The following is a 25,701-nucleotide window of genomic DNA, read 5'->3' on the forward strand; positions in this document are numbered from 1 at the left end:
GCCGTTAATAATAAATTTATCTAAAAGATTAATTTTAAAGTAACGCTGGTCGTAATAAATCTAAGGGATTTATAAACCAATCACCGAACAAAATGAAGATGTGATATCTCGTTTGTAATGTTTACATTCACAGGAATTCATTACAACAACTTGGGTCGGTCGCTAAAAATGCTCCAAAGTTTATGAAAAATGTTCAATACAATAATCGCAAGATTGGTCTATAGATGTATTTGTCTTAACTCCGGAATTGGTAATGTTTCACAGAATAAGATCTTTTAGTCAAATGGCCTGGTGAGTATGTTAGCTAGTTGTGATATTCAAAACCAAAGGTCCAATACACCAGAACATTTTATGTTTTCACAAAAAAGGAAAGGACAAACACAATAAAAAACACGATTTAAAAATCAAAGAGGAGGCATAACGAAACCAGCAGAAACCGGAGGTTAATTCGTGTGTGTGCTGGAAGGGTAAACAGTTTATGCTCCAAGTACAGAACTCGTCATGTATATAAAGCAAATACAAATCTAATAGTCTTTCAGGTAATCTCGCAATTGATACGGAAAGGAAAAATATTGTGATAAATATTAGAAGTTATATATTTATTACGCAAATATTTCATAACAATTAACTATTTAGCAAGCAGAGCACTTTCAGTCTTATATGGTAAATTTATTTCGTGTGATAGAATGACTTATGATGTGTTAACAAAACTATATAGTTCTGTAGTTGAGCCTGTTCTATAATATGGTTCTTGAATATGAGGATATACAAATTTGAGAAAGGTACAAGTTACCGATACCAGAGGGACATATAAATCGAAAATAAACTTAGCACGGATTGTTCTAGGTCATTGTATAACATTGTATAAAAAAAGCATAAATTTTAGGTATTGAAACTGTTGTTACTTATTAATGATACTTTTTCTATTAAAGATAAACTGCAAGAGATAAAATCTAAACTCTGTGAAAAAGATAAAATTTACCGGCTTGAAAAATTGTTTAATGAAAGAAATGAATGTAATGGTAATAAAATTACTTATTCATAATGAGTATAAAAAAAGACGATGTAGTATGATTGCTAATGAGACAACTCTCCACAAGAGACCAAAATGACACAGAAATTAACAAATAAACATGTTTTAGAATTAAAAATTAGTTCGTAACAGGCAGCATGGACGTATTTTGTGAAATTTAAGAAGTGGCTGTTTACCACTGGCAGTTGAAAGGGGTATACACCAAGCCAAATATTCATTTAAATGTGCGTACTTGTATATATTGTACAGATACTTGTGTTGAGGATGAAAAACAGTTTTTGTTCTTTGCGATTTTTATGCAGCTTTAAGATATGATTTTATGAAGAAATCTGTTGATATTTGTGATACTTTTAACGATCTTGATGTACAGGACAAAATTATTTTTAAATGCCAAATGGTGCAATTCAACCATTTTTAACTAAAACTTTATATCACATGTTTTATCGAAGAAGATATTGTGTGTAGTAATATTTTAGTACATTTAGTTTTAATTGTTTTATAATATGTGTTATATTTTCAAAGTGTCTCATAAGACAGTAATTTGGCAGGGTATCAATATTTAATTGTAATATTTAATTTTTAATTGCATACTATGTAACTATGTATTCACTGTGTTTTATACTAGTATGTGACACTCTAATAAATTATTCTGATTCTGATTCTGATTATAGATGGTAATTTCTTTGTTAGCTCTTAGTTTCTTATTATTGAATGTAACGATCATTTAAATAGAAGGAGATGATTTAATAATTATTGTAGAATTATAACAAGCATTCACACCTTTTGAGAAATATGCATTTATTTTTTAATATCATGTAGTTTATTGCACAGGTTTATGTTTATATATTATCTACGTCTATTAGGTAATGCATTTGTAATTTTATTCAATAAAATCATATGTATGAACTGCTTCTAAATAATTTCCCAGTACTTTGTAACATAATTCATAGTCATCCTGAAAAGAAATTAGGTGTTATAAATATTTTATATAATTTGAAATTCTACATGTAACAAAGACATGTTCTTTTACAATAATTGCATGTGTTTGGTGGCGTAGAATTAGTTCAACTATATTCAAATGGTAATCAATTAAAGGTTTAATATGTTTAAATATTGTCTTAAACAACAATAAAAGCGTGAGATACCTAACGGTCGTTTTACTTTCAGAAGTTCAAGTACTTATGTGTTTAAAAGTTATCTCTCAGCCTGATCTAATAGAACGTATGTGCTATAAAGAAGATATTATTTCATTTTTGCAAAATAATGAATTTATGATATATTTACTGTATTCCTCTCATGTTCAGTAGTAATTTTTGTGTTTTTTTTTAATATTGCCATAAAACGCGAGGTTTGGCTAGCCACAACATCAGGTTCAACCCACCATTTTTTCTTAATGTCCTGTATCAAGTGGGTAATATGGCTATTGCTATCGTTTCTGTGTTAGTTGCATTTTTTTGTTGTTGCACTTTGATGTTTTTGTGGTTTCCATCTTATAGTTGATAGGTTTTCCTCGGTTTCAATTTGTTACCAGGGTTTATGTTTCTAATCTATTTATGACTTTCAAACAGCGGTATACTACTGTTGCCTTTGTAAATATAAGTTTGGGTAAACGTGTAACCTAACTAATTTTTCAATATCTTTTCATCATCTTCATTAACACAGAAAAGAGATTCAATTTTGTAAAATGTAATACGTTTATAAACAACTCACAAAATTCTTGAAGAAACTGCTATTGTTTTTACTCGCCATCGTTGCATTTCCAAGAACACTGAACAGACTTCCATTTTTTATTGCATACATAGCATTCAAACAGACTGTCAATACTCCACAAACCGACAAATCAGCCATCTCACTGTGGAAGCAAAATTGTGTAAATTACTAAAACAAATTAGACTAAAAAAAAACCCATTGAAGGTCTTTTCACATCATTTTTATAACCTATTGTAGAGAAGCTGCTTTTGGTTTACTCAAAGTTACTTTTGGTGTTCAAGCATAAGTTTTTTCATACTGATTCAATAATTAATTGAACTGTGAACTCCAGTTTAAAAAAATGTCACTTCTAGTTTCACATGATAACTTTATTTTCCTGATTCCAAATCTATATGGTTTCTATACACTTTTGCCTGTATATGGTAGATATTAAGTACTGTCGGTTTCGTGAAATTCACTTCCGGTCTCAGATAAAAAAAATCTTTTTACAAAAATAATTTGTATTTAGGTCCTTTTCCTTGAAATAAGTGTATATCATGCCTTTGTTGCAAGGTTTTCATGTCTAGTGAAGTTAAAAGTGTGACATTGAACCATAACCTAACAAGTTTACATCTTATTTAACAAGAACATTCAACAAATAAGAAAAAGGAAAACAGATCTATAAAATAGGATAGAATGTTAAAAGAATATAAAATAGATCAAAATAGAATAGGACAAAAAAAACACAACATGATCCCGACTTATATTGGTGATGTTCTAAACTTCATCAACTGCCAAAAAACATTTTTGCTTACCTGTTAATTATCAGAACTGGCACACCTCTGATTTCACTTGCTTTATCCATGACAAAACACAGTATTTGGACAGTCGGATATTCGGAAACATTTGTTTTAAACATTCTGATCTGGCGGATCGACTGTGTTGTCTGCAATTTAAAAGTAAAATCTTAGTATAGAACTACATGTATCTTGTTTGTCAATGCCAGTTTAAAATTATATTATACATGACCCTTGATGTCTCAAACCTTTTATCTCGAAATTAGCAACTTAAATGTGTCATACCGTTATTTTGTTTTGCGAAACGGTTGGTTGCCTCTTTAGATGTTGCGTCACGGTACCAAATCACCCTCTCGAATTATGAACATGTGTTAAAGAAGCTTTATTTTGACAACATTGTTCATTTCATATTGGTTTTGACTTAAACTATCGAATGAAATTGCATTGAACTTTTTCCGATTTATGTATTTTCTTTATCAGTTTAAGCCAAGAAGGTTGAGAAACAATTAATGCGTAATATCTAAATACAACAGATTAATAATTTATAATTAACAAATAATACCTATAATAATTTTGATCCAACAATTACCTTGTTCTGTAAATTAAATGTTAACAACATTATGTGTTTATTCATCCTCTCGGCAGAATCCAAATATATCTCAAAGTTATTGATTCTCATTATATCATCTAACATTGGATAAAACTCTGACATCTTTTCGTTTCCCTTTGCCAAGAGAATAATATTGTCAACACACTGATTATCAACTATGGTCCAGAATTGTTCAGCTATATCCTTTTGTGGTGGTTCTAACAATATTGATACGTTGTCAGTATAAAGTATCTGTTGATAAAAGTTAACTATTATTTTTTCAGTGTGTAAATAATGACTGCACCAGAACACATACGTCATTGTGGGAATGCTTTTATACTACATATGTCACAATCTGTCGTAATATCAGGTGGAATTGGAATTGATTGATTGTTTACATTTGTATTCAGTTTTATTCCATACTCCGAGAGATATGTATGCAATGACAAGTATTTACCAAGGCCAATTGTACATCAAACGTTTTTACCAAAATTACGCAGTCACAAAAAAACACGCGGTAATATGTTTATTTATTCAAAATCACTTTCATAAGGAAAAACCTACTAACATTTTATCAATGTGGAATATTTTTACTTATCCAAATCTAGAGGAAATATACTGATAATCAATTATTGTCTTCTAGAACTTTTTTTCACCGAAAGCGTTTATCGGACGCAGTAATACAAATAAGAAACCTTACGTGGTCTACATGTAGAAATGTACTATATCATATTATATATTTATGTATTTCTCTGTCCTGAATGTTTTGCATTTGTCTTGTACTCCTGTCACGTAATTTTGTCATTTGAGCGGTATTTTGAACATTGCCATACAAGCAGGAAGTTAAGCTGGCCATAAAGCAAGGTTCAGCTCATCATTTTCTTTCTTAAAATATCCTGTGCCAAGTCAGGAATATGGCAGTTTTTATCACATAAACTGTTTCCATGCATATTTGCGTTTACTTTGTAGCACTTCAATGTTTCTGTTGTTCCGGTGTTTTCCTTTTATAATTGATGTGTTTTTCTCGGATTTTGTTTGTGACCCGGATTTGTGTCAGTTAATTGATATGTGACTAATAAACACTTCTATACTAACTGCCTTTATCAAAAATCCAGCAATCTCTCTACGCACGTGCGAAGAGAAAACTGCAAGGAAAAAATATTTACAAACGTGGATAGAAGATATTAAATTACCAAACGATTATGGAAGAAACAAAATAATACAATAAATCATGTTATAACTGTCTTTGCAAAAGTTAATTGACCAATAAAATCGCAACTATAAAATCATTTAATCATCGATCTTTCATCTTGATTATTTTTAGAAAATTGCCAATTTCCATGATATATTTTGACTATTTACCATTTGAAAGAATTATTGTTTTACATCATTATAACGGAAGTGTATGTTTAAACGACATATAGTATATACAGAAAAATCTATGGATTCGAATTTGCAACTTGAAGGTTTAAGACAAGTTTAAGAAACATATCTATCGCCTAGTATCCCAGGAATAGATTATATTAGCCGTTTTTGGCACAACTTTTTGGTATTTTTGGTCTTCAATGCTCTTCAACTTTATACTTGTTTGGCTTTAAGCACATTTTGATCTGAGCGTCACCAATGAGTCTTATGCAGACGAAACGCGCGTCTGGCGTATTAAATTATAATCCTTGTACCTTTGAAAACTATTCTATAGTTTCAATATATATAAATGTTCTCCTAGATTGCAATCGTTCCTATTTTATATATTAAGAAAGATGAATGCCCTATCTACTTGCTTTTTATTTATAATGTCATAGTTCAACGAGTGAATATTGATTGCAATTGAATGTTTTAAATCTTGTACATTTAATGTTATATTTTTTATTTTATCAAAACTGTCTGTGTTTTATTCAAATAGAAATATTCGTGAATTGCAGAATTTTATATTAATAATTTTGTAAACATAATTTTAAACGCTAGTATGTATAATCAAGATTAGGGTTAATGTATTGCATTTGGTATCTTTTAATTAAAAAACAATATTGTCGACACAAACAAATTCAATACCACAATATTATTAAAATATAAACATTTATATGTCCATACGTATGAAGGTAAATGGGTCAAATAATTGAAGGAAGAATATAGCAGTGAACGAATTGGACAAATAGTTAACTTTTCACTTACATCAAGTGTTGAACTGTCTAAATGAAGCTGGTTTACATCTGCAAGTTTTAAATATTTGTAACTTAACACATATACAAGAATGTAAATAAAATTTTAGTCAAAAAGCGTTTGCACAGACTATAGCATGTATAGTTTATTTTTATTTTTCATTAATAGGTATTATATATAAAAAAGATGATGTGGTATGATTGCCAATGAGACAACTGTCCACAAGAGACCAAAATGACACAGACATTAACAACTATGGGTCACCGAACGGCCTTCAACAATGAACAAAGCCCATACCGCATAGTCAGCTATAAAAGGCCCCGACATGACACTGTAAAACAATTCAAACGAGAAAACTAACTATACTCATTTTAACATAAGTAGAAGTTCAATGCATCATACCTGCATGTTTATTGTTTATAATCAAAATGCTCACGTAAGACACGTGGAGGTAGTAAAGCTGTCATAGTTTTCTATAATAGTACAAATTTAAAAGATGTAGCTTTATTCGGAAATTGCTTTTATGCAGATATTCAAAATTTGATATAACAATCCCGTTTCAGCTTTACACTTTCTATATAAAAATATTACGTCAAAAACTCATCATATATACATTTGTACCTGGACACCAAGTGTTACATATCATTCATTCTTATTTTGATGTATTGTAGCTGTCAAAGAACCCACTGGTTCATAGATAGAATTGTTAATTTGTAATAAAATTTAATTTAATGTTGTTATTAGCTATATATATTCTGTGTTTATAAAACGATGTGTTCTATAAAAACAACAACGATTTTAACCATTTATACCGTACCTTGTCTTAATCCAGTGTTTACGATTTCGTATTGACTGTTAAATGGCTTGGAATCATCTGTTGAATTATTCAATAACTAAAACGGGAATAAAAAATAATTGTTATAATTTAAAATTCGTGGATATCCATGAAATGATATTAAGAAAATGTGTTTCATAAGCAATTCAGTTGCAATAAATTTCTTATCCGACTTTCAACACAATATTTAACATTAGTGACTATTTTGATATACCGTTATAGATTAAACACGTAATTTTTTTTACGACATCGTTTAAGAAAGTACACGTTACTTCACACCATACGGAATTCTTTGAGCAGTATACTACTGTTGCCTTTATATAACGTACATCAAACTGAGAAAATGTAAGTTTAGATTAAAAAAAAGAGAAAAAATAACCAAATGTTTTAATGCTTCAAAAAAGAAAGTGCAGTCATTACCTGCAATACCTAGACACAAAAGTGTTTGGTAGGGTCAACTATGTGTATCGACACTCAATTTGTATAGAAACGTCCCACGCTACTGGTGTTACTTTGGTAAAATCACAGACAAGACACATTCATCTTATTAATTTTTAAACATAAAAATTGATATCATAAAGTGTTGTATATCATTTTAAAGCTTTTAAACTCTTCTTTCAGATTATTGCAATTTTGTATATGTAACAGACCATTTTCATTTATTAAAACTCAATAAAACCTTTATTTTGAAATATGATTTCCTTTTCTCGCGTAACACTTTTAGTTTTGGGAAATTCTGAATACCGTAAAAAACATATAAATTTTATTACCAAACGATATAAAAGTTTGTCTTGAACAACCAATTTATAATTGGGCGATGATGTAATGTCGAAAAAGACGGAAATATAAAAAAGGGATCAAGAGGATACAAATTATGTGTCCCATGAACGAAAGTTTGCCGTAATTTTTGTTAAATTGTCCCCAAAAAGGGAATTCCAGAGCAATCCTCATGTTGAAAATAAATAATTCTTATACTAGTATTTTGTACAAAGATCACACTTTCGCCTCATGCAATAATCAGGAATTTTTAAAATAAATTCTTATTATTCGAGTTGATTAGCAATGTCCGACATTTTGTCCCTTTCAAACCAAATTAAACGTAGGGTTACTTTTTCTGTTTTTTCATGATGTTTATTTAATACAGTGCCATTCGCTACATAAACAAAATTATAATGGATAAAAGTACAAAAAATTATCTCTATTTTGATATTAAATTCCCATAAATTAAATCTAATAAACGAGATATCAGATAAAACTAAAATGTCCGATACAATGTCCCCACATACGATTTTGACGTTATTTAATAAAATATACTTCTAACGTTCCGTCTAATTGTCATTATTGCGGTTTTCACAGACGATTTGGAATACGGCTATTTTATTTTGTTGCTTAATAAGAAACCTTTGAAATTAATATTTTATGTTGAAGCTCTAACGATTCATAGAGAAGGGGTTAGTTGGGAGAGATTTTCACGCGGAACTGAAGTGTTTTCCGGACTATAATAGTCGTATCCGTTATAATACAAATTAATTGAAAAAAACAGCAATAATAATTGTTCCCGATAATTCCCTTGCATATATTTGTGCAGACCTGACATGCTAGATATGCCGTAGTCCTTTCGCCTTGACATTCTGGAGTGCAAAGATGAGTGCATTTGCAGTGCATAATTTATCCATAAAAAAAGTAATCGATTGCCTTTATAATCAAAATGCATATAAAACAAATGGTTTCAATTGAAGTTACTTTTTTATTTTTAATTTATTATTAAAACTAAAGCTTAACATCTTTTATATAAGAAAAAACAATTAATCCTTTCTTATGAAAAACAATCAATCCTTTAAAATTTATTGTAAAAACAACATGCATTCCAACGTTTTCATTTTGGCTTACGTCTTTGAGTGTGTAACGTTAGGTGACACCAGTATCGTGCGACGTTTTATAGCATTCCTTTAAATTTATAAAAAAAAAAACCGTTAGACATGGACATGATGTCAAAAAACAAATCACAACAAACTTTAAAAATCAATTGAAAAAGATTGTACTCAGCACATCGGTACAAAATCCAAACACTGATAACAAGATTAAACAGGCACAAATTTCATGTACCAGTTTAAGTTACTAAATAAAATTGAGAATGGAAATGGGGAATGTGTCAAAGAGAAAACAACCCGACCATAGAGAAGACAACAGCAGAAGGTCACCAACAGTTCTTCAATGCAGCGAGAAATTCCCGCAGCCGGAGGCGTCCCTCAGCTGGCCCCCAAACAAATATATATACTAGTTCAGTGATAATGAACACCATAATAAACTCCAAATTGTACACAAGAAACTAAAATTAAAATCATACAAGACTAACAAAGGCCAGAGGCTCCTGAAAGTCGCAAAAATGCGGCGGGGTTAAACATGTTTATGGGATCTCAACCCTCCCCCTATACCTCTAGCCAATGCAGAAAAGTAAACTCATAACAATACGCACATTAAAATTCAGTTCAAGAGAAGTCCGAGTATGATGTTAGAAGATGTAACCAAAAGAAAATAGTCAAAATGACAATAATACATAAATAAAAATGTAACACCGGACTACTAGTAGTTAACTGACATGCCAGACGTCACTTAAACTGATTGAAAGATTATATCTTCATCATAATCATCATATGAATATCAGGCAAAATCCTTCCCGTGAGGTGTTTAGTATCATACCATCATAACATATATGAGAAGAACATAACCCGTGTCATGCCAACATGGTTTTTAAGTAAATGTGTTTAGTTCCGATGCAAAGACCTAATAAGTGAATCAATATTAACGCCAAAATATTCAATCTTTAATGACCAGACAACAGTATCGTAACTATATGCCTTCTTAATAAGTCTATTTAAAGGTTTTGTTAGCTTCTGAGGTGAATACTGACATTGTTGTGCTTCATAAAGGATATTACCATAACATATTGGATGTGAGATACCTGAACCTATAAGAAGTCTGCATGTTGAGCTATATTTACGAATGAAGTCCGTATACCGATGATAAAACTTAGTAAATGTTTTGACTAGTTTGTGATATCGAAAACCCTGGTGTAAATTTTTTCAGTAATACATAAATTTCTCTCGTTAAAATCTAAAGCATTGTTACATACACGAGCGAATTGTACAAGTTGCGATATATAAACACTGTTAGATGGTGACAAGGGATCGTCACCATCTAAACATGGATAATTAACGATAGGAAATGGGAAATCATCTCTTTTCTCATAAATTTTAGTATTAACCTTTCCGTTAATGATATAGATATCAAGAACCTACAATGAAGTACATGCCAAGGATTCATCTAGTAACTTTAAACTAACAAAATAAAAACAGAAAAAATTAATTCTACCTGTTTTTTGTTTTTTTTGTCTTTTTGTCTTTGCTTTTATATGCCTTTTATGTATCACAAATGATACCTTACTTCTCCTGTTCAAACTATTGGCGCTCAGTTTTTTTCAAGTGAGTACAACGTCAGTTGTACATTTCACTTAAGTTTGCATAGTACAGCATCGTTACACTTTAAATCTACTAAACATAGGGAAATTAAATCATACACCTACCCTGAATTCAGCTTTTAGACTTTGTAGAAAATACTCTTTATTTTGACATCGCTTAGTCAGTTCTGATACGTCATATCTTTCAACTAAATGAGCCTCATTGATATACTGCTGTTTGTTAAGTAAATAGAATTAAGATATTAATAAAATTAGACGACTACACAATACATTTTACTTACTAAAGGTAGAAAATCCATATTCACGATAAGTATCAATGAATGTATTGTAACCCTGCCTGAAAGGATAATCAACAAGACTTAATGACAAGGAACTATATCTAATTATAATATAATAAATGTTTTGCCTTTAATGTTAGAATAATTCGGAATTTATTTGTAGTTTTTATTGTGCAGAATCTGTCAAACTGCACGCCAGGAGAGATACGTGTGTACAATTGTTTACTTAGACTAACATGTATACTTTCAACTCACTATGTCTCTATTTAAAGTATTTGTGGTCATACTGAACCACCTACATTTCAAACAAATGACTTGTTTACTAACTAGGTGCATAATTTAAAGCAGTTAATCTCATTTCTATTTTTAAATGAAAAGTCAAAAACTCGAACTTGATTATACTTGTATTCATCACTAATCAACATATTAGTCATTGACAGAATTTGAAGAAAGCACCTGTGGCAGCTTATTTAGATTGTGTACGTAGTATCTGCCCTAGGAGTTCCGTATTGTTGTTATACTTATTCTATAACTGCATATCAAAGGTATCTGATTGTATTGTCAAAGATCTTCTTTTCATTAAAGTTGTTTCATTTCTCAATGTCAACAAATGTTTCACTCACATTTTCCGTATTAGAAACCTCTACTTCCGCGCTCTGCTGCTCATTTTGGTAAGCTTGATTGACATGTATTTTTCCATAGATATGCGATTTAACTGAAAATTTATAAAAGTATTCTTAATGTACAATTTCTATAAATAAAACTGTGTGTTTGAAGGTTTTTCTTCGTTGATATATTTGTTTGTGTTTAAAGTTATAAATTTATAACACAATGTTGACTGCTGTATCCCTATTGTTGACATTTTTACCTATTTTTGTCTGTTTCTATTGTTTCTATTGTTCACACATGATTTGAATATAATGAAATCTTATGCGACTGTAATTACATGTGTATACAAGTAGAAAGTTAAGCTAGATATGAAATCAGGTTTAACTAACCATTTTCTACATCAGGAAATGCTAATACCAAGTCAGGTAAATGACAGTTGTTTCCATCTGTTTGATGCGTTTATATGCTTTTTATCTTCCCTTTGATAAGGAACTCATAGTTTTGAATTCTCCTTCGACTTTGACATTTTGTTATTGTACCTTTTTTTATATGCTTTACTACGCATAATTTTGTATATGCTTGAATGAAAATTCGAAAAATTCTGTCAAAAACTCCCAAAAACATATCGTGCATTTAGAGACAATCAACGTGCTCAATTTGAGGTGATAACATTATACACTAACGGATTGAAAGGTTCCCAACCCACTTCTCAGTGTGATTTTGTCCAACACATACTATAGTCCCAATCAAATGTCAAAATCAAAAGCTCAAACACAACGAACTCGCTCTCGTGTTATCGTAGAATAGGAACAGTAGATATCAAGGAAAACGTGAAAACATTAATTACATGTACACCAATCATAAATGTTCTAAAGTGTTTTGATGCATGTTTTATTCTAAAATTATTCATCTAAAGGTTCCAGAAACTAACCCTTCGTCATGTCAGTTATTTCATAAGCCGGCTTCTCCTTTGATTTGTGCCATCTCCTTTTGAAATAAAGAAAGTTATTTATAATTCTTTTATGGTTTTGTCCAGTTATCTATTTCTCACATGAGGTGAGCGACTATACACGAGATATGGACTATTCTATTAAAAGAAGAAAATGCCGTTTCCATATGTTGTAAGTAAAATAGATTTAATAACTGTTAAAAGTTCAATAATAATTGATTCAACATCTCGTTAAGAAATTTAAAAAGTAATAAAAACTCACCAAAGGTTTGCTCATTTTTATATTGGAATTGAACTCTAAGAGTTTATATTAAACGAGGTACAATCCCTCTCGCTATGGAACCCATGATTACCTATTTTGGATTTCGGTTACTTTTGATGACATGAGTTACCATTGACATGGTCATAATTATAATAAATTGATTGTTTAGTACAAACGTTAATTTTTCTCGAAATTTGACGAATTTCCTTTTCAAGTAGCTGATTACACAAAAGTTTTAAAAATGTTGGATTGTATATTATCTTTAAGTTAGTACTTTCTCTGTCCTAGACACAAAAAGTTACAAGTCTGGTATCTATGATGAGCTAACTGTATCGTATCATTTACTCATCGGCTATTTAGAACCTGAATGCGTTTATTCAAATTTAAATTCAATGTCAAAATTAATATTCGTCATCTTGTTCTCTCAATTTTATGCCTATTAATCAATATAAGTGCTGATATTTATGAAACCCTTCCATGACGTTTCTGATTGATTTCACTACGCTGCTTTAAAACGTTAAGCCTCGGTCACACCTTACCGGATAGCACGATCGGACGACTAACGGATGAAAATAAAAGTTGTCCGTTGACAACATTGTTATCCGTTGGGAGTCCGTTGATGTAGTGACCAAATAAAACGAACGTGTAAAGAATGCATAACGGACACACACCGGATATGCAACGTACGAGAAACGGAAACGTACCGGACAGAACGGATGACGAACGTACATCCAACGGACGAGTACCGCATAAAACGGACACCCAACGAAAGCGTACCGGATAAAACGGATGAACAAGATATACGGAAAAATTAAAGGCGACAACAATAATACATGTAAATCGCATAAATATTCAAAATGTTTTTGTGTAACTGGTTTTGGTTTGTTCTTAAAAATGCCGCCAAAGGGCAGTGTCTGGCCTCAATAAGAGCTGCTTGATTGTGAAGACGTGCCTTACTCTGAGATTGATTATGAATAATAAGAATTCATGAACCTTAGGACATCTAATTTGCATTTCTGACGCAAACATTTCAATTCATCCGTCGGACGTCAGTTCAAAGTTTTGAACATGCTCAAAATTTTCCACCGGACAAAACGGACATCGACGGATAAAACATACGCTGAACGGACATGTAACGGATATGCACGGACGTCAAACGGAAAAGAAAGGATGCCTAACAGACATGAACGGATTGAAAAACAGTTATCCGTTAGGCATCCGTTCGAGCTATCCGTTAAGGTGTGACCGAGGCTTAAGATTTAACAAATAAATTGCTTCCTGATGAAGCAAGATAAATATGTATATTGTTATATTTTTAACTTCTTGCTTGTTAAACAAAACGACAATATTGCAATAGTCCTGTCAACTTCTATATGGACATGTGATGTTTTTGAATTGATTCGAAATTGGACTTTAGTGGACATCTTCGAATATTTTGTGGTAAGGTTTTATGTCAATTAGCATTTGGCTTTAAAGTGTTTGGATTTTGTCGTTTCGTATGCAGGTGAACCCAGAAATTTAAGAGCCCCGGACACACAAAATTTATTTTGTGTTTTTGTTCAGTAGCATAGGGTCGGTCAAATGTAATATCCAATTTAATTAAATTTTATATATTTCATTTTAGAATGAGACGGTAGCATTTCGTTTCATACAGGGATAATGCTAGCCTTTTTTTAAAGAATTTTCAGCACTTTCTAAAACTGTCAGAAAGCCTACATACACAGTTAACTGACGTTCTTTAATTTTAATATTCAGATATTATTTGAATATATGTGATGACCGTTTACTTTTTCTCGTTTTGAAACTTAAGGAAGATAGTGATTGCATGTCTTTTATTATGCAGGGAATACAAAACCCAAACAAATTTCCAAATTATTGTTTCATCTGCATGTATCATTATTTAATATCTATTTTCACTTGATACGGTTATTCCATAACGGTCAACCAACTCGTGATGGCATCCGTAAAATGTACGAAGGGATAATTTCAACTTCATCATTTGGAACTCTTGGTTAAATAGTTTCCTTGTGAGCAGCAAGCCTTCCAACCTGACAGCCATATAAAGATTAAATACCAAAAATACCTTTTTGCATATATAACTAAAATCAGTATCAGTATAACAATAACTAGGATACCAATGACTGTTCCAACCAATATTGGCGTATTTCCTGACTGTTGTTCTGGAAATAGAAGAGTATTGTTTGTAATGAACTTAAGCTTTGTGTTTATATATTTACTTTTGAACACTGTTGTTGTCGCAGTGGTTTGGTGTTGCTTTAAATTTTTTCGTTCATTTTCGGTATTTAAAAAAAAGGTACATGTAAATCAACATGTCTGAAATCATCGATGTATTCTTTGTACGAGTTATTACCTTCTTGTGATATTTTCGTGGCTGGTATTATAGACGAAGACAGCTGCATTTAACCAGGATACAAGAATTATTGGCAAACATGAATAATTTGGTACACACTGATGAATGAAACAGTCTCATACTGTTAAGGGTAATTAAGACAAAATATTAAATATACCTGCTCGAAGTCCTGACAAAAATTTGAGTTGCGGTAGAGCGCGTACAATGACATTTATGAAGTGTCTTTTAGGTAGGAAATATGTACAAGTGAAACATATTAACTTGCATTTATGTTAGGGTGAATGAAGTGCAAAAATGTGGAAGTAATTACAATTGGAAACTCTGAAAGCTTAACACTAGGTTACATTGATGTGTAACAAAATGTATGTTTGCAAATTTTGATTCTCGCATGATAAACTATAGATAATTATTAACTCTTGTCATTGTGAGATTTATACGTGACATATTTCAACTCTTATTGTCGATAATCATCAAATCGATATCTATTTAATCTATTTCTATAGTCAGACAATTGAAAAATCAAATTTGCAATTCGTTCGTTTTTTTTGGGGAAGGAGGGTAGTGATGTCTATTCAGTTAAAAGTACATATAGTTAACTTACAATTAATTTGAAAAGAACATTATTTGTAATCACCTGCACATTCCGAACGTACACATGCAATAAGTTCATCTTTCTCTCCTTGACAATCCGCACCACCGTTTGCTTTTAAAGGATTGTTACAATATCGACTCCTACTTTTTTGCCCAGTGCCACAGGAAGTCGCGTTACAAGCCCCAGAAGTCCAGGAGGACCATCCGCCATTGACTATAAAAAACATACAACAGTTTTATTAATTTGTTTAAGTGCTTGACTTTAACAATTTTGTTTGCTTACTTTTTTTTTCAAAGTTCAATTCAAGTGGTTAAAAATCTGATCGATAATTTTTATTTTTTTACCAAATTCTCAAATGTGTAATGTTACATACAAAATATTTAAAATATAGCGAAATCCGAGATGCTATTGAGATATTAAGATATAATTGGAATCGATATTTAACGAACTTTATTTTGGAATGAAGAGAGTAAAAAAAGTCACACTTTTTGTTTAAATTTTCACATCATTTGTATTCTTCATAGACATCACAAAAAAGAACATAACACCTACACATAAGGAATACAGCTCACAGTGTTTTGCAGTTGTCATTTCGGGGCAATTTATAGCTGGCTATGCGGTATTGGCTTTGTTCGTTGTTAAAGCGACCTGTGATTGTTAATTTCTGTGTCATTTTGGTCTCTGGTGGAGAGGTGTCTCATTAACAATCATAGCACATCTTCTTTTTTATATTCTTAATAAACAGCTGCGCCATGAGCGCATGATACACCCGACGTCTTGTGTGAAAGTTTTATGCAATAATCATAAATAGTTTCTGAGGAAGTTTTAAGCAATAACCATTTATTGTTTTTGAGACATGGCGGGACATGTGAAACCCCCCCCCCCCCACCCTGTTTTTTTTTACAAATATCACTAAAATAAAATTTTGAATCAAACCAAAAAGTATACAGATCTTTAAATTAGTATAACAAAGAAGTGTGTACAGTTTCAAGCAATAATCATAAATTGTTTTTGAGATACGGCGTGACATGTAAAAAAAAACCTCCCCTTTTTTACAAAATACTCAATAACTCAAAAATAAAATTTTGAGTCATCACCAAAAAGTATACAGATCTTTAGATTAATATAACAAAGAAGTGTGTAAAGTTTTAAGCAATAATCATAAATTGTTTTTGAGATACGGCACGACATGTAAAAAAACCCTCCCCCTTTTTTACAAAATACTCAATAACTCAAAAATGAAATTTTGAATCATCACCAAAAAGTATACAGATCTTTAGATTAATATAACAAAGAAGTGTGTAAAGTTTTAAGCAATAATCATAAATCGTTTTTGAGATACGGCGCGACATGTAAAAAAACTCTCCCCCTTTTTTACAAAATATTCAAAAACTCAAAAATGAAATTTTGAATCATCACCAAAAAGTATACAGATATTAAGATTAATATAACTAAGAAGTGTGTAAAGTTTTAAGCAATAATCAAGAAACGTTTTTGAGATACGGCGCGACATGTAAAAAAAACTCTCCCCCTTTTTTACAAAATATTCAAAAACTCAAAAATGAAATTTTGAATCATCACCAAAAAGTATACAGATATTAAGATTAATATAACTAAGAAGTGTGTAAAGTTTTAAGCAATAATCAAGAAACGTTTTTGAGATACGGTGCGACATGTGAAAAAAACACACCCCTGTTTTAGTTACAAAGTGCCGTAACTCAAAAAGTTTAAATCTTATTTTCACCAAAAAGTATACAGATCATTTGACCATCATAAGAAACAACTATATCAAGTTTCATGAAATTTGGATAAGTCGTTCTCAAGTTACGGTGCGACATGTTTACGCCGGACAGACGGACAGACGGACGGACGGACGGACACCGGACATTTGTATACCATAATACGTCCCGTCAAAATTTTGACGGGCGTATAAAAATTGAACAATACAAGTAATTGAAATCGCTACTGCACAGTTCAGTGAAGTTATACTTTGGACTTTAAGATCCCACTATGTCCGTAAGTATTTAAACACAACCGCAATACATATAACCGGCTCTGAGCGAGACAGGAAAATTAATGGAAGATGGTAGGACAATTATTAAGAGCTATGGAAACGATCAAAGCGTACCTTTACTATTGCACACTTTTATTAAATTGGTATCGAGCATTGATAAAAGATTGTTAGTTGTAGAAAAGGGGATAAAGTAGTTTGTAGAAATTAAAAATATAATGACATCCTAGACCTTCAGGGTAGTTACTTACGACAAGAACTACAAACACGTAAAACCAAAGTAACAGAACTTCATAATCAATATCCGGGTACTAGTATTAGGAAACTTATTTGACGATGTTAAAGCTTGCTGTTACAAAACAAAAGAGCATAAACAAGAAAAATGCAAACGAACAAGTATTTGCCTGCTTTTATTAACTTTTCACAATGTAAGAGAATGTAGAGACCAGCGGCAATAATGTGACTATCATACGGAGCTTGATTACCTGATGTAGTGCTCGACCTTCAATTCATCTCCATGAAGAACAAACTTTCTATGCAACGAACTAGGCATTGACGAACATGTTTGAACGATATCAAAGTGGCGGCATACCCATGCATAGTAGCACCTTTCTTGTATTATTAAATAATGCATAAAGGCTACAGAACACAAAATACGGCACTAAACAATAAATTCCTAAAAAGATTGAGAAATAGAGACGAAAGCTATATCGTGTTATGAAAGAGACAATGGACAATGGCACAAAAAATAGAGAAAAAAAAGGATAGAGAATACTGGTGTCCTAAACTACTGTAAACAGGGAAATATTCGCGGCAGTTTAATTTTCGCTATTTTCGCGGTAAGACTTGAACCGCGAAAATAAAACGACAGCGAAAATTTCAAGGAAACTCTATTCATAAGATGAATACCATACATTTCGTATATGAATAGGATATGTAAGGGACCGACCACTATTTTACCGACGACAGATCGAAACTGTATTTCTTCGAACCTCAAATAATAACTGTATTTCTTATTAACCTCAAATAATAACTGTATTTCAAAATAAAAAACAATTAAAGAAATCATGATTTTTTACTCTCAAAATTAATCATATTAGCAGTGAAGACATCACACACAAGCGGACACTACCGATATTGTTACAAAAACATCACTGATTATAAATATGTTAATGACACCTGTCAATCAGTTGTAAAAGTATTACCTCGTTGAATCTGCAACACAGATTAATCAGATTAAAGATTAATTAGCACTAATCCTGACAGTCAGTTTTTATTTCACTCTTAATTAGGTCTTTTTTTCTTTTATTGTGCATGAGTTTTAAAAGCAGACAAGACACAACTTGTAATCTCTTTAAACTTTGATAAACCGAAAACGAAAGATTACTGATTGATTTTATCACTTAATTTATTATGCATGTACAGCTTTTCATTTTATATATCCCTATTGACAATATTTACTTAGGCCACAGGAAAATCGCGAATTCAAAACGACGCTAATTTAGATCGTGTTCATAAAACGCGAAATAAAGACGGCGCGAATTTCCCGGTTTACAGTATAACAAAGAACAGAGAACAGAGAATTATCATGATTATGATCAACATAAAATTCAAAAAAGGGAACAATGGAAAAATGAAAGAAGAATAGATAAAAATGGGTGAAATAAAAAAAGAAGAAATTTCTAAATAATAAGATAATCCAGAAATATGGGACCCCAATACATCCAGACTCTCACAAACGAATGAAGGGAAATCTTTTATATCCAATTATTTGATATAACTTGTATACAGACAATATTTTATGTCTTTTGACAATTGCGGAATATATACATACATATGTAGTCCGTTATTTGCCTCTGATGCATTCACAATGCACTTAACTCTAAGCAGCCTTTTTTAAGATGGCACGAATGAAGCTAAAAATCACTAACACATTTAGAGGTACGTTGTGATATCTTCAATACCCAGTCCCAAGCCGCGAAATCTGAACGGCTCGGACAGAACAAAGATATATATAATATCGTAAACTTAAAATTCTAGCAGTGAAGACATCACACACAAGCGGACACTACCGATATTGTTACAAAAACATCACTGATTATAAATATGTTAATGACACCTGTCAATCAGTTGTAAAAGTATTACCTCGTTGAATCTGCAACACAGATTAATCAGATTAAAGATTAATTAGCACTAATCCTGACAGTCAGTTTTTATTTCACTCTTAATTAGGTCTTTTTTTCTTTTATTGTGCATGAGTTTTAAAAGCAGACAAGACACAACTTGTAATCTCTTTAAACTTTGATAAACCGAAAACGAAAGATTACTGATTGATTTTATCACTTAATTTATTATGCATGTACAGCTTTTCATTTTATATATCCCTATTGACAATATTTGCATAGGCCACAGGAAAATCGCGAATTCAAAACGACGCTAATTTAGATCGTGTTCATAAAACGCGAAATAAAGACGGCGCGAATTTCCCGGTTTACAGTATGACAAAGAACAGAGAGTAGAGAATTATCATGATTATGATCAACATAAAATTCAAAAAAGGGAACAATGGAAAAATGAAAGAAGAATAGATAAAAATGGGTGAAATAAAAAAAGAAGAAATTTCTAAATAATAAGATAATCCAGAAATATGGGACCCCAATACATCCAGACTCTCACAAACGAATGAAGGGAAATCTTTTATATCCAATTATTTGATATAACTTGTATACAGACAATATTTTATGTCTTTTGACAATTGCGGAATATATACATACATATGTAGTCCGTTATTTGCCTCTGATGCATTCACAATGCACTTAACTCTAAGCAGCCTTTTTTAAGATGGCACGAATGAAGCTAAAAATCACTAACACATTTAGAGGTACGTTGTGATATCTTCAATACCCAGTCCCAAGCCGCGAAATCTGAACGGCTCGGACAGAACAAAGATATATATAATATCGTAAACTTAAAATTCTAGCAGTGAAGACATCACACACAAGCGGACACTACCGATATTGTTACAAAAACATCACTGATTATAAATATGTTAATGACACCTGTCAATCAGTTGTAAAAGTATTACCTCGTTGAATCTGCAACACAGATTAATCAGATTAAAGATTAATTAGCACTAATCCTGACAGTCAGTTTTTATTTCACTCTTAATTAGGTCTTTTTTTCTTTTATTGTGCATGAGTTTTAAAAGCAGACAAGACACAACTTGTAATCTCTTTAAACTTTGATAAACCGAAAACGAAAGATTACTGATTGATTTTATCACTTAATTTATTATGCATGTACAGCTTTTCATTTTATATATCCCTATTGACAATATTTGCATAGGCCACAGGAAAATCGCGAATTCAAAACGACGCTAATTTAGATCGTGTTCATAAAACGCGAAATAAAGACGGCGCGAATTTCCCGGTTTACAGTATGACAAAGAACAGAGAGTAGAGAATTATCATGATTATGATCAACATAAAATTCAAAAAAGGGAACAATGGAAAAATGAAAGAAGAATAGATAAAAATGGGTGAAATAAAAAAAGAAGAAATTTCTAAATAATAAGATAATCCAGAAATATGGGACCCCAATACATCCAGACTCTCACAAACGAATGAAGGGAAATCTTTTATATCCAATTATTTGATATAACTTGTATACAGACAATATTTTATGTCTTTTGACAATTGCGGAATATATACATACATATGTAGTCCGTTATTTGCCTCTGATGCATTCACAATGCACTTAACTCTAAGCAGCCTTTTTTAAGATGGCACGAATGAAGCTAAAAATCACTAACACATTTAGAGGTACGTTGTGATATCTTCAATACCCAGTCCCAAGCCGCGAAATCTGAACGGCTCGGACAGAACAAAGATATATATATTATATCGTAAACTTAAAATTCTACCGAGAAAATTATACACCTTTGACCAACATATTCCTGGGTACAAAAATGGCCATGACATGCGGCGGGTTAAAATATACAGAAACACATTGGGACGCATAACAAAACTAGATAAAAGAAGTAAACCAGATCGTAAATCAACAAAAAAGGAAAATTTTGAAAAAAAATATGGGGAGGAGAAACAAAGGGCAATTTTCAAATAGAAGACCTAAGTTATATAAGAAAACACTGACTCCTTAAAACTGTGACTAACGTAAGTACTCCAACAGGCTAGGTACCGGTGTAGCAGTTCAAGATTCTTATGACACACTAGACGTGTTCCCGTGATGAATGATTATGCCCGGAAACATGTTTCAAAAACAAAGTGATCAGGTCTGTTTAATTCGGGTCGAACACAACTTATAAAATTCAATATGTATACAGCAAGTATAATGACGATTGTTGAGAAGCAACATCTACAGTGTCCACAAGTGTACCTCGGACACATTATGGACAGAAAGGTGCTACCGTTACATTGCCCTTTGATTCTATGCAATGGGGGTAATAGAATGTAGTGTCATATAAAATGACATTCAAAAAACGAGTTGACGGTTACTGGTAAACGAAGTAGTCTTCCTTTGACAAGTCATACTATCAGATATCAATAATCATATTACAGAAGATTCAATAGTTTGGGATGTGAATAGATTGACGATTTTACAGATTATGAAAGTTAAAATCTATATACTTCTTTTAAACATATAATTAGTAAAAAAAATCGTATAAGTAGTACTGTGTTTATGTTACATGCACGTATACAAAAATGATTTTTAACTTTGATACGACCCCTCTATTTCTTCTGTAAACTGTAGGTGTCAATAGTCGGTGTCGATAGTTGTTGAAAGGGTCTTATGATGGTAACAGTAATTGTAATGAAACTATGCAAACTGATGAAATATTTGAACAAATTAATTGTATTTTAGAAAATGTAAACGTTCATGTTACATGTAGTTATAAATATAAGACCGAAGTGCGTCTTCTCATGGTGAACCTGTAGCTTTGTCAAAAAAGAAGTGTAACAGACACAAAAGCTATAAATCTGATATATGTACATTGCTGTGGCCCACAACATTAGCTACAATATCCAGAATTTGAAAATTTGATCTTTACTTCCTTTGTTAAATAAAAAACGAAAGATATGGATGATACTAATTCATCTGGTTACAAATTAAAATAATTTAAAAAAGATATATATCTAAATTCATGCACCCGGTCCTTTAGTTTTGTCTATTGTATACTAAGATATAGTAATGAATTAAATGGTACACTTAGTTGTTCAATAAAAAGGAAAGATATTAATAATTGTACTAAGAAACCAAACATTAACATAGCAAGTGGCGACGATATGATTCAAATGAATATGTTCAATATTTTAGTGATTTTTTATTGATGTATATGTTAAATTGTTTAACTTAGTTTTGAAAACTGGGATTATACCAGAATCTTGGGTAAATGCTACGATCCTGCTATTTTATAAGACTAAGGAAAAGAAATCTGATCGAAAAACTAAAGACCTCTCATATTGTCAGTTGTGTTCGGAAACAATTAGTTTCGACCTTATATCATAGATTAACAAACTGTTCCGATAAAGTCTTTTTGATAAATGAAATTTCAATTTGATTTAGAAATGGATATATAACAGTCGATTGCATATATATAATAATTCATAAAATTTAAGATAATATAAAGACATGTTATCTTATAAAGACGATACATAAGGTTTTTATTCATGAAATATTAGTTTATTAGTTGACGTCAAGGGGAAAAAATATCTCCTTTTCTGTTCTCCCGTTTCAAAGATGATTTAGAATTCCTTTTCATCAACGACAACTTGATTGTGTTGAACTCTAGATCAATTGAAAATGCTCTCGAAGAAAAGCTGGATATTTATGTTATACGGCCAATTGTTGCTAGAAAAATCAAGGTGAACGTAGAAAAAAAAATGTTGTTACTAGTAATGGTATTACCAATGTTTTTTCAACTGATCGGGCGGAGCTTATGTTTTAATTTTCATAATGACAGTCTATTTGAAGATGTGTGTGATAAGGATGATTGCTGTTTTAAAACTAATTGAATTCTAATCACTATAATCAGTGTCACCAAACGCATATACAAAACAACTGATTGTATGATACGAGACGAACAACTGGACACTTCATTGATGAGCTTATCCTAAAACTCTTGTCTATAGATGGACTGATCTTAAATGAGCGAACTTCTTAAACTTCGCCCAGTCAAGAGAAATAAATCTAGTAATACACAACCCAAAATCTAAGTTTTACCTATAATAACTCTGTCATAGATATCGTACAAGAATCTAACTATCTAACTAGATACTGTAGAAAACACCTAGCAGGAAAGGCTACAAAGGCAATGTTTGAGGTGATAAAAAAGAGGAGAAAACATGGCTTTTCTATTAGTTGCCAATTATATTGATTTGACAAAAAGTAAAATCAGAAATAATTAACACCGAGTTCTTAATCAAATAGCAAAATCAAAAGCTGAAACCCATCAATCTAATAGATATAGGAAGATGTGGTGTGAGTGCCAATGAGACAACTCTCCATACACATACCAATTTAAAAGTAAACCATTATAGGTTAAAGTACGGCCTTCAACACGGAGCCTTGGCTCACACCGAACAACAAGCTATAAAGGGCCCCAAAATTACTAGTGTAAAACCATTCAAACGGGAAAACCAACGGTCTAATCTATATAAACAAAACGAGAAACGAGAAACACGTATATATTACATAAACAAACGACAACTACTGTACATCAGATTCCTGACTTAGGACAGGTGCAAACATTTGCAGCGGGATTAAACGTTTTAATGGATCCAAACCTTCTCCTTTTTTCTGAAACAATAGCATAACATCACAACAAAGAAAAACATACGATAAAATATCAATTGGCAGACTTAACTCGATCAAACAAGCAACATGACCAGCAACTGTCATATTCCTTGTTACAAGCATTATTATGTCGAAATAGGTGGATTAAAACTAGATTTATAGCTATCTGAACAAAAAAATATGTAAACACACATATAACATGTCACAGAAACACAATGACGGGATGTGTAAGTACAGAGCCACGTCTTATGTTACAAAGAAACACAGAAAAAAAGGCATATGCGTAAAGCATATTAGCAAAAGTGAAATTTAAGAATAAATATTATCATAGAACAATAACACATTATTGATGTTCCGTAAACACGTGATTTATACCATGGAATTTTGTTCTTAATATGTATACACTGTATTTAAAAGAATGTATATGTTATATAATTAACACTGTAATAATTTAGTATACTTTACTGAGCTTTTCCTGGAAATTCAGTAACTAATAACAGGGATACTCGGGCTAACGCTGTAATCCGAGTAAATTGTTAAAACAGCATATATTTAATAAAAGATATTTACTTGGAGAAAAAAAAAAAGAACAATAACACAGTGACGGGATGTATCAATACAGAGCCATGTTATCATGGTTATATATAATTTACAAGAAAAAACCACAAAAAGGCATACATAGAAAGTAGTGAAACGGGTCTTATTGTACGGTTGTGAAATTTGGGAGCTTTGGGATAAGCAACATGCTGGAAAGAGTTCAATTAAAATTAGGTAAGCTTCTTCTGAAAAGTCTTCTTCCCAAAATTGTGTAATATATTGTGAACTTTGTTGAATTAGTATGTGGTAAATTATAAGCTACTATTTATAAACTACTGTTTATTCTGTAAAAAAAATAGATGTTAATTTTAGTTGGTTCAATCATGTAGAGTTTTTACTGAAACGGGAGTTTCTTAGTATCTTTTGTGTGTTTATCTCAAACATGCTTTGCTGACATTTAAATCTTTAACTGTTTGTGTTCAAACATGGTAATCAAATATGAAAAATGAAATTATATGAAAATTTTATCACCTGGACATGCCGGTTGTGTACATGAGTTGAATGCATATTCTTTTCCTGGACAATAAGCTCCGTTATTTTGTGGTGCAGGATTGTTACAGATACGACTCCTACTTTGTTGTCCAGTTCCACATGTAACATTGCAAGCTCCCCAAGAATTCCATGACGACCATCCTCCA

General features: G+C 31.5%; 1 protein-coding gene across 1 annotated transcript; it reads right to left on the bottom strand.

Moving 5' to 3' along the window:
- Positions 1 to 1,719: 1,719 nt before the first annotated feature.
- Positions 1,720 to 25,701, bottom strand: LOC143082375 (uncharacterized). Its single transcript, XM_076258022.1, has 12 exons — positions 25,535 to 25,701; positions 15,685 to 15,855; positions 14,763 to 14,859; positions 12,400 to 12,455; positions 11,483 to 11,574; positions 10,687 to 10,794; positions 7,086 to 7,161; positions 6,281 to 6,318; positions 4,109 to 4,360; positions 3,538 to 3,668; positions 2,744 to 2,885; positions 1,720 to 1,988 (listed from the first exon to the last, which is right to left on the bottom strand). The coding sequence occupies exons 4-12, from the start codon at positions 12,407 to 12,409 to the stop codon at positions 1,914 to 1,916; spliced, it is 924 nt and encodes a 307-aa protein (XP_076114137.1). The 5' UTR covers positions 12,410 to 12,455; positions 14,763 to 14,859; positions 15,685 to 15,855; positions 25,535 to 25,701; the 3' UTR covers positions 1,720 to 1,913.

Source organism: Mytilus galloprovincialis, chromosome 7 (assembly GCF_965363235.1).
Source record: "Mytilus galloprovincialis chromosome 7, xbMytGall1.hap1.1, whole genome shotgun sequence".
Taxonomy (NCBI): Eukaryota; Metazoa; Mollusca; class Bivalvia; order Mytilida; family Mytilidae; genus Mytilus; species Mytilus galloprovincialis.